This window comes from Panulirus ornatus, chromosome 52 (genome assembly GCF_036320965.1).
Source record: "Panulirus ornatus isolate Po-2019 chromosome 52, ASM3632096v1, whole genome shotgun sequence".
Lineage (NCBI taxonomy): Eukaryota > Metazoa > Arthropoda > Malacostraca > Decapoda > Palinuridae > Panulirus > Panulirus ornatus.
The window spans coordinates 16,621,110-16,634,010 of NC_092275.1; the positions used below are offsets into that span (position 1 = coordinate 16,621,110).

The 12,901-nt window shown below is 39.7% G+C and overlaps 1 protein-coding gene across 1 annotated transcript in view; it reads right to left on the minus strand.

The window, feature by feature from the left end:
* Window positions 1-1,189: 1,189 nt before the first annotated feature.
* LOC139764992 (ubiquitin carboxyl-terminal hydrolase 20-like) overlaps window positions 1,190-12,901 on the minus strand; it is a 51,868-nt gene continuing 40,156 nt past the window's right edge. The window contains exons 10-13 of the mRNA XM_071692045.1: window positions 8,698-8,851; window positions 8,137-8,274; window positions 7,033-7,626; window positions 1,190-3,038 (exon numbers count right to left, since the gene is read on the minus strand). Of these exons, the coding sequence (XP_071548146.1) occupies window positions 2,799-3,038; window positions 7,033-7,626; window positions 8,137-8,274; window positions 8,698-8,851 (1,126 nt within the window). The 3' untranslated portion in view covers window positions 1,190-2,798. The remainder of the gene's footprint in view (window positions 3,039-7,032; window positions 7,627-8,136; window positions 8,275-8,697; window positions 8,852-12,901) is intronic.

Here is a 12,901-nt window from a genome sequence, read left to right on the forward strand (position 1 = left end):
TTTTCACTGCTTCCAGGAACTTGCCTCCCACACCATATATCCTTAATACCTTCCACAGAGCATCTCTATCAACTCTATCATATGCCTTCTCCAGATCCATAAATGCTACATACAAATTCATTTGTTTTTCTAAGTTTTTCTCATATACATTCTTCAAAGCAAACACCTAATCTACACATCCTCGACCACTTCTGAAACCATACTGCTCTTCCCCAATCTGATGTTCTGTACATTCCTTCACCCTCTCAATCAATACCCTCCCATATAATTTCCCAGGAATACTCAACATATATATATAATACCCATTTTTTCTCTTTTCAGGACGTGGGAAGCGTCGAGTGGGGCTTGGATGTGGATAGGGAGCTGTGGTTTTGGTGCTTTACAACTGACAGCTGGAGAATGAGTGTGAACCAATGTGGCCGACTTCATGGTGTTTAATATCTGACTTATAATTAGGGGGAATACAAGAAAGAAATATGAAATTGTTACATGAAATTACACTTTGGAATTAAACGTGTTTCATTTCCTCGTAGACTTGTAAGAATATAAAAATAAAAAGCTTCATCCATATTCACTATTTCCCGGATTAATGAGGTAGTGTTAAGAACAGCGTACCGAGCCCTAGAGGGAAATATCCTCACTTGGCCCCCTTCTCTATTTTTTTGGAACATTTATATAAGCAGGAGAGGTTGAAGTTCCAGCCTCCCCGCTTCCTCCCATTTTAGTTGCCTTCAGTGACCCATAGGGAATACATGATAAGTATTCTTTCTCCCCTATCCCATTGTAAATTTAAAAGCAGGATCAGAGAAGTTGTAGCCATTTCTGTATGGCTTAGCTTTCTGTTCTTAAAGCTGCTTCGGTAATGTGTAGTGACGAAAATGCATGAAAATACTTAACACTATTCCGAGTGTTGAAGGCTAGTAAAATGGGAGGGAGCTGGTGTTGGAAATCCTTACTGTTTTTAATTTTCCAAAAGGAGGAACAAAGAAGGGGGACAAGTGAGGATATTTATCTGTATGACTCAATTTTCTGTAATAAACGTTACCTTGCTGAAGCGGGAAGTAGCGAATTTGTATGAAAAAGTTCTTGTATGGCAACACTTGCGTTCTAATCCAGAGGCAGATATCACTGTTGGAGACAAAGGTAGCCATGTGTAAGAGAAAAATAAGGTTTGAAGAAAAAATACACAGTTTTTGAAACATGTATTTTCTTCAGCACTTCATCCCATATTGTTGGATCAGTGCCATATCGATGTATCTTATAATCTGGAAGTTAAAAAATGAATTCATTGTATTTTCTATATAAAAAAAAAAATCGGCATCTCATTTACCCACTCCCTATTATCATAGTACATTCCCATTGAAGAAACATGGTAGCCAATTCATTTTTGGTTATATGAGCACACCAAAGTACATCCTGCTAACAGTCTAGCACCTTGGATCAAATATAAACCCACGACCTGTGAACAATAATACTACATACACATACTGCAGGCTGCCTGTAATTAAACACTAAACTTCCTTGCTTGAACTCTTATGTTGAAAATCACTTTAGGGGGAGTTTAAATGCCTCAACCATAGTGATACTACAGGCACCACTAATGTATGCTGTAACAATGCTATGGCCCATTTCTTGACAGCATGTTCTAGAAGGGCAATGATGCTGCACCCTAGTCCGGTATCAACTCATACTAAAGTGACATTAAATCCACTCGGTATCATCTTGTATACAGTAGTAGTGCAAAATCAGATTATACAATCAATTTATAATAACTGTACTGCTTACACCACAACCCTGAGAGAATGCAAATGCAGTAGCATCATGATTATAAATCAGTAATACTGCCTCTTATGATCACAAATAGTAGTACTATATCCAACTACAGCATCAGTGTACGAGTACTGGTGCCATACTTGATTATAGTATTAGCTTAGCCTGTACTTGCAATCGCTTAATCTCATGTGGTATGCATTACTGCAGTATTAATGATTATTTACTACAGCATCACCTTACTCTGTACTAGTGCTAAATCTACTTACAACATAAACTGATGTTACACTCCACTACAGCATTAGCTTATACTGAAGTGGTGCTACATGCCACTGTATCAATGATATATACCAACATGGATTTAAAAGACACTATAATATTAGTTTCTACACTACTAGTCTTACATCCCCCTGCATCACCAACTTCTTGCAGTCATGGCAATACATACTACCACACAGTTCACTTTAACAGTAAAGATGCTCAGTCTTACCACAGTATTAACAATGCATGTAGTAATGAAGACACACCACTACAGTCCTACCTTATACAGCAGTAGCAATGCATTTTGATGAAACGTCAGTTTATCCAAGTAATGCTACATAAAACTATTGCATTAGCTCAATCCTTCATTTCACATCCTAATTCAGTATCTGCCGAAATAAGTGGTGGGTAGTGCCACCATAGCATAGAGTTTTAATGGTGCTGGATCCTCCTACATTGTTAGTATACATAATAGTAGTGCTCCCTGGCTACAATAATTACTTAAAAAAAAAAAAAAAAAAAAATGTGTCCAGATTATAAAAATATTAATAAATCTAGAATAAGTATTTTCAAGTTATGTATCTCAGAAAAAATAGAAAACGTACTTTTACAATAATCTTCTCACACATGATAAATACAACCATTCAAATATATTACTTCCTCAAAATGCCTTTTGTTTATCATATATATAAATGCTGAACTTCCAAATAAAATACAAGCATAATCTTCCATCATGAAAATATACATTAATACTATACAACTTAGATTCATTGTTTTTCCTGGGAAGAATGCATTGGCGGAAAACTATGCATTTGCTGTACAACACAATTTTTTGTACTTAATGTCTCTTCCATGAGGCTTGCTTGTGCCTCACTCTTGTCTTCATTATTAGTTCTGTCTTCTCTCTCCTCTGTTGGTTGTGAAACAGGTGGCATGCCATCACTTGAATGAGGTAGCTTCTCAGTTTCGGCCACCTTTGAGGAATGTGTTGGGGCTACTTTCACAACCTGCTGGAAAATAAACTTGCATAAATAAACTTGCATTTTATCCCTGGGGATTGGGGAGAAAGAAACTTCCCACGAATTCCCTGCATGTTGTAGAAGGCGACTAAAAGGGGAGGCTGGAAATCCTTCCCTCTCATTTATTATTTTTTTTTTTTCCCAAAAGAGAGAACAGAGAAGGGGGCCAGGTGAGGATATTCCTTCAAAGGCCCAGTCCTCTGTTCTTAACGCTACCTCGCTAATGCGGGAAATGGCAAATAGTATGAAAAAAATAAATGAAAAAAAAAATTTCATTTGAGAGCATAACCATATTTAAGTCAGAAAGATGGTTGAAAGCCCATAATGTCATTAACATACCTACAGCAATTTTCTAAAACTGCAAATACATCAAACTATGATACTGATGCTAATCAAGATACTTTACAGCCACAAAAAAATAAATTACAGGTTTTCTCAGAATATTAACCTCCATAAAGCTACAGAATCCTCATATGTCAAAAATATCATTTCAAGAAATGTCACCCATAAGAAATTCAAAACTTACAATGTCTTTGTACAAAATATGCATACTTAAGAGAAATACTTAGAACAATGAATTATATAATTCTGAAATGACCATAATACACTAAATCCTCATCTTAGATTACAAACAAATTTATATTTAAAGATGGTTGCAGCTATTCAGCAGACTTGGTGAATACTTGAATACTGATATCTATGGTGGCTTTACTTTAGGTCAAATGTTCATCTTACGATATATACTTTTTCATGTTATTTTGAATAAGATTTATAATTTCTCTACAAATCTATAGCACTTTACTGATTTTCATTATGCTGCAGTGAAAAATAAATGTACTTAATCTAATAAAGATTACAGAATGGCTCTCGGAAAACAATGAAATACCTTTAAAAAATTCAACCTTGATTAAGAGCAATGAAACACTTTAAGACTTTTAAAAACAATTCTAACACAGTCTCCAGTAAGAGTAAGTGAGCTTGTAAAGGAGACTTGCAAAAGGAAGTACCAGGAGAGATTGAGTGCAGGATGGCAAAAGGTGAAAGCAAATGATGCAAGGGGAGTGGGTGAGGATTAAGATGTATTTAGGAAAGCAATGATGGCATGTGCAAAAGACACATGAAGCATGAGAAAGGTGCGAGGTGGGCAGATCAGAAAGGGTTGTGAGTGGCGGGATGAGGAAGTAAAGTTGTTAGTGAAAGAGAAAAGAGAGGCGTTTGGACAATACTTATAAGGAAAGAGGACAAATGATAGTTAGGATGAGAGAATATCATTAAACTTTAGGGACAATAAAAAGATGTTTTGGAAGGAGGTGAATAACTTGCACAAAACAAGAAAAATCAGAACATCGGTGAAGGGGAAAGTAATAACAGGTAGGGATGAAGTGAGGAGATGGAGAGTGTATCTCGAAAGTTTGTTGAATGTGTCTGATGACAGAGTGGCAGATGTAGGGTGTTTTGGTTGAGGTGGTGCACGAAGCGAGAGGGTCAGGGAGAATGGTTTGGTTAGGAGAGAAGAGGTAGTGAAAGCTTTGCGGAAGATGAAATCCAGCAAGGCGGTGGATTTGGATTGTATTGCAGTTGAAATCATTAAGAAAGGGGGTGACTGTACTGCTGATTGGTTGGTAAGGATATTCAACATATGTATGGATCATGGTGAAATGCCTGAGGATTGGTGGAATGCATGCATAGTGCCATTCTACAAAGGCAAAGGGGATACAAGTGAGTGTTCAAACTACATAGGCATACATTTGCTGAGTATTCCTGGGAAATTATATGGGAGGGTATTGATTGAGAGGGTGAGGGCATGTACCAAGCATCAGATTGGGGAAGAGCAGGGTGGTCTCATTATTGGTAGAGGATGTGTGGATTAGGTGTTTGCTTTAAAGAATGTGTGAGAAATACTTAGAAAAACAGATGGATTTATATGTAGCATTTATGGATCTGAAGATGGCATATGATAGGGGTGACAGAGATGTTTGTGGAAGGTCTTAAGAGTATATAGTGCACGAGGTAAGCTGCTAGAAGCAGTGAAAAGTTTTTACCAAGGATGTAAGGCATTTGTTAAAGCAGGAAGAGAGGAAAGTGACTGGTTCCCAGTGAAGGTCGCTCTGTGGCAGGTTTGGGAGGTAAATGCAAGAATTTTGGAGAGAGGGGCAAGTATGCAGTCTGTTGGGGATGAGAGGGCCTGGGAAGTGAGTCAGTTGTGGTTCACTGACGATACAGCTCTGATGGCTAAATTGAGGGAGAAACTGTAGAAGTTGTTGACTAAGTTTGGAAAAGGAGAAAGTTGAGAGCAAGGTTATTAGGTTCAGTAGAGTTGAGGGACAAGAAACAGGGAGGAAGTGAGGTGTTTTAGATACCTGAGAGTAGACTTAGCAGCTAATGGAACCATGGAAGCGGAAGTGAGGCACAGGGTGGGGGGAGGGGGGCAAAGGTTTTGGGAGCAATGAAGAATGTTTGGAAGGAGAGAACATTATCTCAGATGGGTATGTTTGAAGCAAGGGTGATTCCAACAATATTGTATGGTTGAGATGCATGGGCTGTGGATAGGGTCGTACAGAGGAGGGTGGACATGTTGGAAATGAAATGTTCAAGGACAATATGCTGTGTGAGGTGGTTTGACTGATTATGTAATGAAAGGGTAAGAGATGTTGATAATAAAGAGTGTGGTTGAAAGACCAGAAGAGGGTGTGTTGAAATGGTTTGGACATAAGGAGAGAATGAGTGAGGAAAGGCTGACAAAGAGGATATATGTATCAGAGGTGGAAGACCAAATTGGAGGTGGAAGGATGGAGGGAAAAAGATTTTTAGTGATCTGGTCTGAACATACAGGAGGGTGAAAGGCTTGCAAGAAATAGAGTGAAGTGGAACAATGTGGTATACCAGGGCCCATGTGCCATCAATGGACTGAACCAGGGCATGTGAAACATCTGAGGTTAAACCATGGAAAGGTCTGTGGGTCCTGGATGTGGATAGGGAGCTGTGATTTTGGCATATTACACATGACAGCTAGAGACTGAGTGTGAATGAATGCAGCCTTTTTTGTCTGTTTTCCTGGTGCTGTCATGCTGATGCAGGGGTAGCGATGTTGTTTCCTGTTGGACAAGGTTGCGACAGGAATGGATGAAGACAAGCAAGTATGAAATGTACATGTATAGGCATTTATATGTGTGTATATGAGTGGCTGGGCCATTCTTCATCTGTTTCCTGGAGCTACCTCGCTGACGTGGGAAATAGCAATCAAGTATAATAAAATGAAAACCAAAAATAAATAAAATAAAAGTAATGATATGTAAAACAATACAAGACTAATCTTGACTAGTACTTGTGTTCACTGTTCATGATCCAGGGCTAGGTAAAGTTCAAAAGGATACGAGTTTAAAAGAATTCTATCAATCTATATCTTTGACACCTGTTCCATTCTGGGACTCCCTTAAATGTGTGGCCACAGCAATAGACTCCATAACTAGTGAATTCTAGTGCCTCACCCTTAATAGACCATTGGTAGAGGGCAACTCTAAAGCAGTACTTGCTGAGGCTCTTATCTAATGTTCCTACTGACTACTACTACCCAATGCTCCTACCTAATGTTCCTGCCAACTACTTCTTCCTACTGTTTCTACCTACCTACTACTTCTATCTATTTCTCCTACCATTTTGCCAAAAGGTGGGGCTAGCACACCGCTTTTACCACAAGAAAATCTAGTTACAGAGAATGAGCCGTGAGACACAAGTGTCATGTGTGACAAGGAGAGATTGTATGTTTATGGACATAAAGCCAGTACTCCACATGGGTAAGGCAGAAAGAAAAACAGCTATCTGGGTCAGAGGAGTGCAACACGACAACCAGTGAAGTGCTGGCTCACTACACAACCATCACTAACCCTCCCGATAACGAGGCAGGTAGTACTAGTCGTTGGCTGCCTACCAACTACTTTCATTGTTTTCATCCATGGTTGATAACTATAAATACAATACTTACCTCATTAGCAGAAACGGTTCTTGCACGACTAGTACCAGTGCTGCTGTATGAATGACTGTCTGTATTCAGTGACTGGGAACTTTGTTGCACTTGCTCAGGCTTTTGACCTTCTGAGCGTACTCCTTCTGCACGATCTGATCTTCTCGTTGGACCATAAGGATTTCCATACATCACAGATAACTCCGGACCCCCTCCGTATGTTTCATGAAAGAAGTCCCACATTTCCTCAGAGATTTGGGCATAGTCAGAACCTGGTTTCAGCATGGGTTGACCAGTCTTAGTTGTACAAATAGAAGAATTGTCAATGGGCCCAGGTGGTTCTTGCTCACGACCCCGCACAAAGTTCTCCCATGTGCGGAACCATCTCATTGAGATGGCCACTATATTGGGGTGTTCTTCCTCCTGAAACATCTTTTTTAGCTTAAAGAACATTTCAAGCTCACTATTCTGACGATGCGAAAGGGCATCAAGTTCAGCTCGACAAGTGACACACTCATACAAGCGCGTACATGCAGGACCACCACCAAACACTTGGTGCAAGTATTCCCAAACACCTTGGTTGAGCAGCATCACCAATTCTCCTACATAGCTTGCCTGTTTAAAGAAACAATACGTATTAATATAAATGTTACCTAATTACTCAAATGCACCTATTCAAATATCACAATTTTAGTGCCAGCACATGCAATATGTTCATGAACAACACAAAATACCACTACTTTGTGGGGGATCAATGACTCTGATAGAAAGGTACAAAGAGCCTATATTCAGTAGGAATGTAATAGCAACTTATGTTGGATGCCTCAAAATACATTCTCCCTGTGAACTAAAACATTTTCCATAAAGTTCCATGTACTATAAGGGATCCTACTATGTTGCTTGCACTTTCCATCCTACTAAACAAAGCATCTCATTTTCATTCAATAAACAATATCAATTCAAATGGATTGGGAGTGTTTTCCCTACAAATAATGAAAACTTCACTAGACACTTCTTACTAGCATACTTCTATCTATCTATATCTATCATCACCATTCTTGAAAATCCTTTTCTTAAATTTAAGTCATTTAAGCTTCTATGGTAAACATCAAGTGAGATTCATACTTTTTGTGGTTGTACTCCTCCATGTGGACACAGAAAGTCATAGTTATCGATGGGTCCTGGTTCTGAGAATGTGTTAAACTTGTTTACCCACTGTTTTGATATATAAAACTGCATCAGTGAAGGCTCACGGGAGGATACCTGTTAATACATGAATATTGTATATTAACAATGCATTTATCTAAAAACATATTTTTTCCATATTTCTTTGCCAATTTTCCCATATTGAGGTTGCACCACAAAGGATGGCCTTATCTGCTCCTATCCAAAGCCAAGCCCCAGAGACCATTCTGTGATATGATGTGCTGATGGGGGGTGATCAATACAAGAAGTGTGATAATAAAGAGTATGGTTGAGAGAGCTGAAGAGGGTATCATGAAATGGTTTGGAAATATGGAGAGAATGAGTGAAGAAAAATTGACTGAAAGGATAAGTGTGTCAGAAATGAAATAGACAACAAGGAGGAGCTCATATCTGAGATGGAAGGATGGACTGAAAATGGTTTAGAGTGCTTGGGGTCTAAACATGCAGGAGGGTGTAAGGCATGCATATGACAAAGTGTACTGGACCAATATCGTATACAGGGGGCAACATGCTGTCAATGGACTGAACAAAGACATATGAATCTACCACGGAAATAACAGAAACGTCTACAGGTCCTGATTGGGGTTGTGGTTTAGGTGCATTAGACAAGACAGTTGTGGTTATATGAAGCCATCTAGGATGTGTTATGTGAGGTCAGTGTGTAGAATAGAGGTGGAGCAGTTGGATTTCAAGCAAAGTTGTGTAGGTGAGAATGGGATATTTTCCTTCATTCTGTTATGGATCAGTAATACAAAGACTGAATACTGGAGACAAAAGTGATATAGGATGACAAAAGGAGGCAGAGTTGGGTAGCTTAGAGAGATAAGGAATTAGTTTCATGCAAGCAAGTTTCCATTTGCTAGCAATTTCGTGTAGCCAAGAGTGGTTGGAGATAGCTGTAAGAATTTTGACTGTAACTGTGCCAGTGTTTTATGTCGACAGGGCTTACTGCTGAAAGCTCTGTAAGGTTTTAATTGATGTAATAGTGGGAACAAAGAGTGGGCAGGCAGGTGCTTCTGGATGGATTTTGTTGTTTTGATTTTTCACAAATTTACTGTTTAAGGGAGACGTTGGTTTGAGGGTGAAATTGAAAAGTGCCTCATGAGAAAGGTTGTGTTCCTTAAGATAGGGGATGTCGTTGGAATGGGTCAGAAGTGCATGAATGGGTCTGGACTGGTACTGTACATGTGTTCTCTTTCTTAATGTGTGCCAGAGTTGGCTGCTGTATCTTGTTATTTATTGTGCTCAAGATAAGGTGACAATTTGTAGTTTGCCTTTCAGAAATTTGGTTGATGATGGTGTTTTTAAAAGTTTGTTTGCTGATTTCTATTGATGGTGAGTTGTTCTGTCATAGAGAGTTTCTTTGTTTTATAAGGCGTTCAGCTTGTGGGAAGAAGTTGGGTTGTATTTCTTTCCATGTCCTTATGGCATGTGCTTTTTGCTGGCTTGATTAAAGATAATGATGAAGTGTACCATAGCATGATTTAAGGATGGAATATCATTGAAGTTTTGGAGCTTTGTGTGAAGGTTTGCCAGTCTGCTTTCCAATATTTTGTGCAAGGCTTTTTATAGCTGTGTGGACTGGGTGGGCTTGATGGAATATCATCAGGATGAGTAGGTGGTATGAGGCCCATACGTGTGCTCCAGGCAGCCTATATGTGTAGGCCTGGTGAGCAGGTGATGTCTGGTGAGCTCAGCTATTGAAGGTGGTTTGCAGGGAGAGTGGTTGGATGGTTGCTGAAACTGAGGATATTGCAAAGTTGTAGTAAATTTATGAATAGTTCATAGTTCACTTCAGGGATTTTTTGTGTGAGTTCTGAGTCAAATGGGATGGCAGGCAGTAAAATCTCCAAAGAGATAATTTTTTCATATGTGTTTGCAGTTTCCCATGTTAGCCAAGTAGCAACAGAGATAAGTGTTGGTATATTATCCCAGGGGACAGAGGAGAAAGAACACTTCCCACATATTTCCTATCTGTTGTAGAAAGTCATTAAGAAGGGAAAGAGCAAGAAATCCTCCCTTCCTGTATTACTTTTCAGAAGAAGGAAGAGAAGCAGAAGCAAACCAAAGATATAATTCCTTTACGGTTCAAACATTTGTTCTACAAGCAACCTCATCTATGTGGAAAATAACAATTGTGCATCAAAGAAAGACATATATATTTCATGCGTGGCGAGATGGCAATGGGAATGAATAAAGGCAGACAGTATGAATTATGTACATGTGTATATATGTATATGTCTGTGTGTGTATATATATGTATACGTTGAGATGTATAGGTATGTATATTTGCGTGTGTGGATGTGTATGTATATACATGTGTATGTGGGTTGGTTGGGCCATTCTTTCGTCTGTTTCCTTGCACTACCTCGCTAACGCGGGAGACAGCGACAAAGTAAAATAAATAAAGTGAGGATATTCCCTCAAAGGCTCAGTCCTCTGCTCTTAACGCTACCTCGCTAATGCGGGAAATGGCGAATAGTATGAAAAAAAAAATATATATATATAATACTTTGTCGCTGTCTCCCGCATCAGCGAGTTAGCGCAAGGAAACAGACGAAAAAAATGGCCCAACCCACCTACATACACATGTATATACATAAATGCCCACACATGCACGTATACATACCTATACATTTCAATGTATACATACATATACATTCATATTTATATTTTTATTTATTTTCCTTTGTCGCTGTCTCCCACGTCTGCAAGGTAGCGCAAGGAAACAGACGAAAGAAATGGCCCAACCCACCCCCATACACATGTATATACATGCACGTCCACACATGCCAATATACATACCCATACATCTCAATGTACACATATATATATACACACGGACACATAAATATATACACATGCACAAAATTCACACTGGCTGCCTTTATTCATTCCCATCGCCACCTTGCCACACATGGAATAACATCCCCCTCCCCCCTCATGTGTGTGAGGTAGCGCTAGGAAAAGACATATACATACACAGACATATACATATATACACATGTACATATTCATACATGCTGCCTTCATCCATTCCCGCCGCCACCCCGCCACACATGATATGGCACCCCCCTCCCCCAGCATGCCCGCGAGGTGTGAGGTAGCGCTAGGAAAAGGCAACAAAGGCCACATTCGTTCACACTCAGTCTCTAGCTGTCATGTGTAATGCACTGAAACCACAGCTCCCTTTCCACATCCAGGCCCCACAAAACTTTCCGTGGTTTACCCCAGACGCTTCACATGCCCTAGTTCAATCAATTGACAGCACGTCGACCCTGGCATACCACATCGTTCTAATTCACTCTATTCCTTGCACACCTTTCACCCTCCTGTATGTTCAGGCCCCGATCGCTCAAAATCTTTCCACTCCATCCTTCCACCTCCAATTTGGTCTCCCACTTCTCCTCGTTCCCTCCACCTCTGACACATATATCCTCTTTGTCAATCTTTCCTTACTCATTCTCTCCATGTGACCAAACCATTTCAATACACCCTCTTCTGCTCTCTCAACCACGCTCTTTTTATTACCACACATCTCTTACCCTTTCATTACTTACTCGATCAAACCATTTCACACCACATACTGTCCTCAAACATCTCATTTCCAACACATCCATCCTCCTTCCCACAATCCTATCTATAGCCCATGCCTCACAACCATATAACATTGTTGGAACAACTATTCCTTCAAATATACCCATTTTTGCTCTCCGAGATAACATTCTCACCCTCCACACATTCTTCAACGCTTCCAGAACCTTCACCCCTTCCCCCATCCTGTGACTCACTTCTACTTCCATGGTTCCATCTGCTGCCAAATCCACTCCCAGATATCTAAAACACTTCACTTCCTCCAGTTTTTCTCCATTCAAACTTACCTCCCAATTCACAATTGACTTGTCCCTCAACCTTACTGAACCTAATAACCTTGCTCTTATTCACATTTAGTCTCAGCTTTCTTCTTTCACACACTTTACCAAACTCAGTCACCAACTTCTGCAGTTTCTCACCCAAATCAGCCAAATATAGCTGTCATGCAAATATGTATACCTTAACCACCCTAAAACAAATGTTGACCTATCCTCACTCCCACTGACATGCATAATGCATATATAACCTGAAAGAACTTGCTTGCACCAGAACCAGACTACATATCATAATTCTATATAAAACACTGTGGGCCATTTGTAATCCAAGTGCATACAGATATCCTCAAATATTCCTGACTAAAAACAAAAAGACAAGGGAGCAAATGGGAACTTCAGTGAAGAGCGCAAATGGGGAGGTGATAACAAGTAGTGGTGATGTGAGGAGATGGAGTGAGTATTTTGAAGGTTTGTTGAATGTGTTTGATGACAGAGTGGCAGATATAGGGTGTTTTGGTCGAGGTGGTGTGCAAAGTGAGAGGCGTGCAAGGAATAGAGTGAACTGGAATGATGCAGTATACCAGGGTCGATGTGCTGTCAATGGACTGAACAAAGACATATGAATCTACCACGGAAATAACAGAAACGTCTACAGGTCCTGATTGGGGTTGTGGTTTAGGTGCATTAGACAAGACAGTTGTGGTTATATGAAGCCATCTAGGATGTGTTATGTGAGGTCAGTGTGTAGAATAGAGGTGGAGCAGTTGGATTTCAAGCAAGTTGTGTAGGTGAGAATGGGATATTTTCCTTCATTC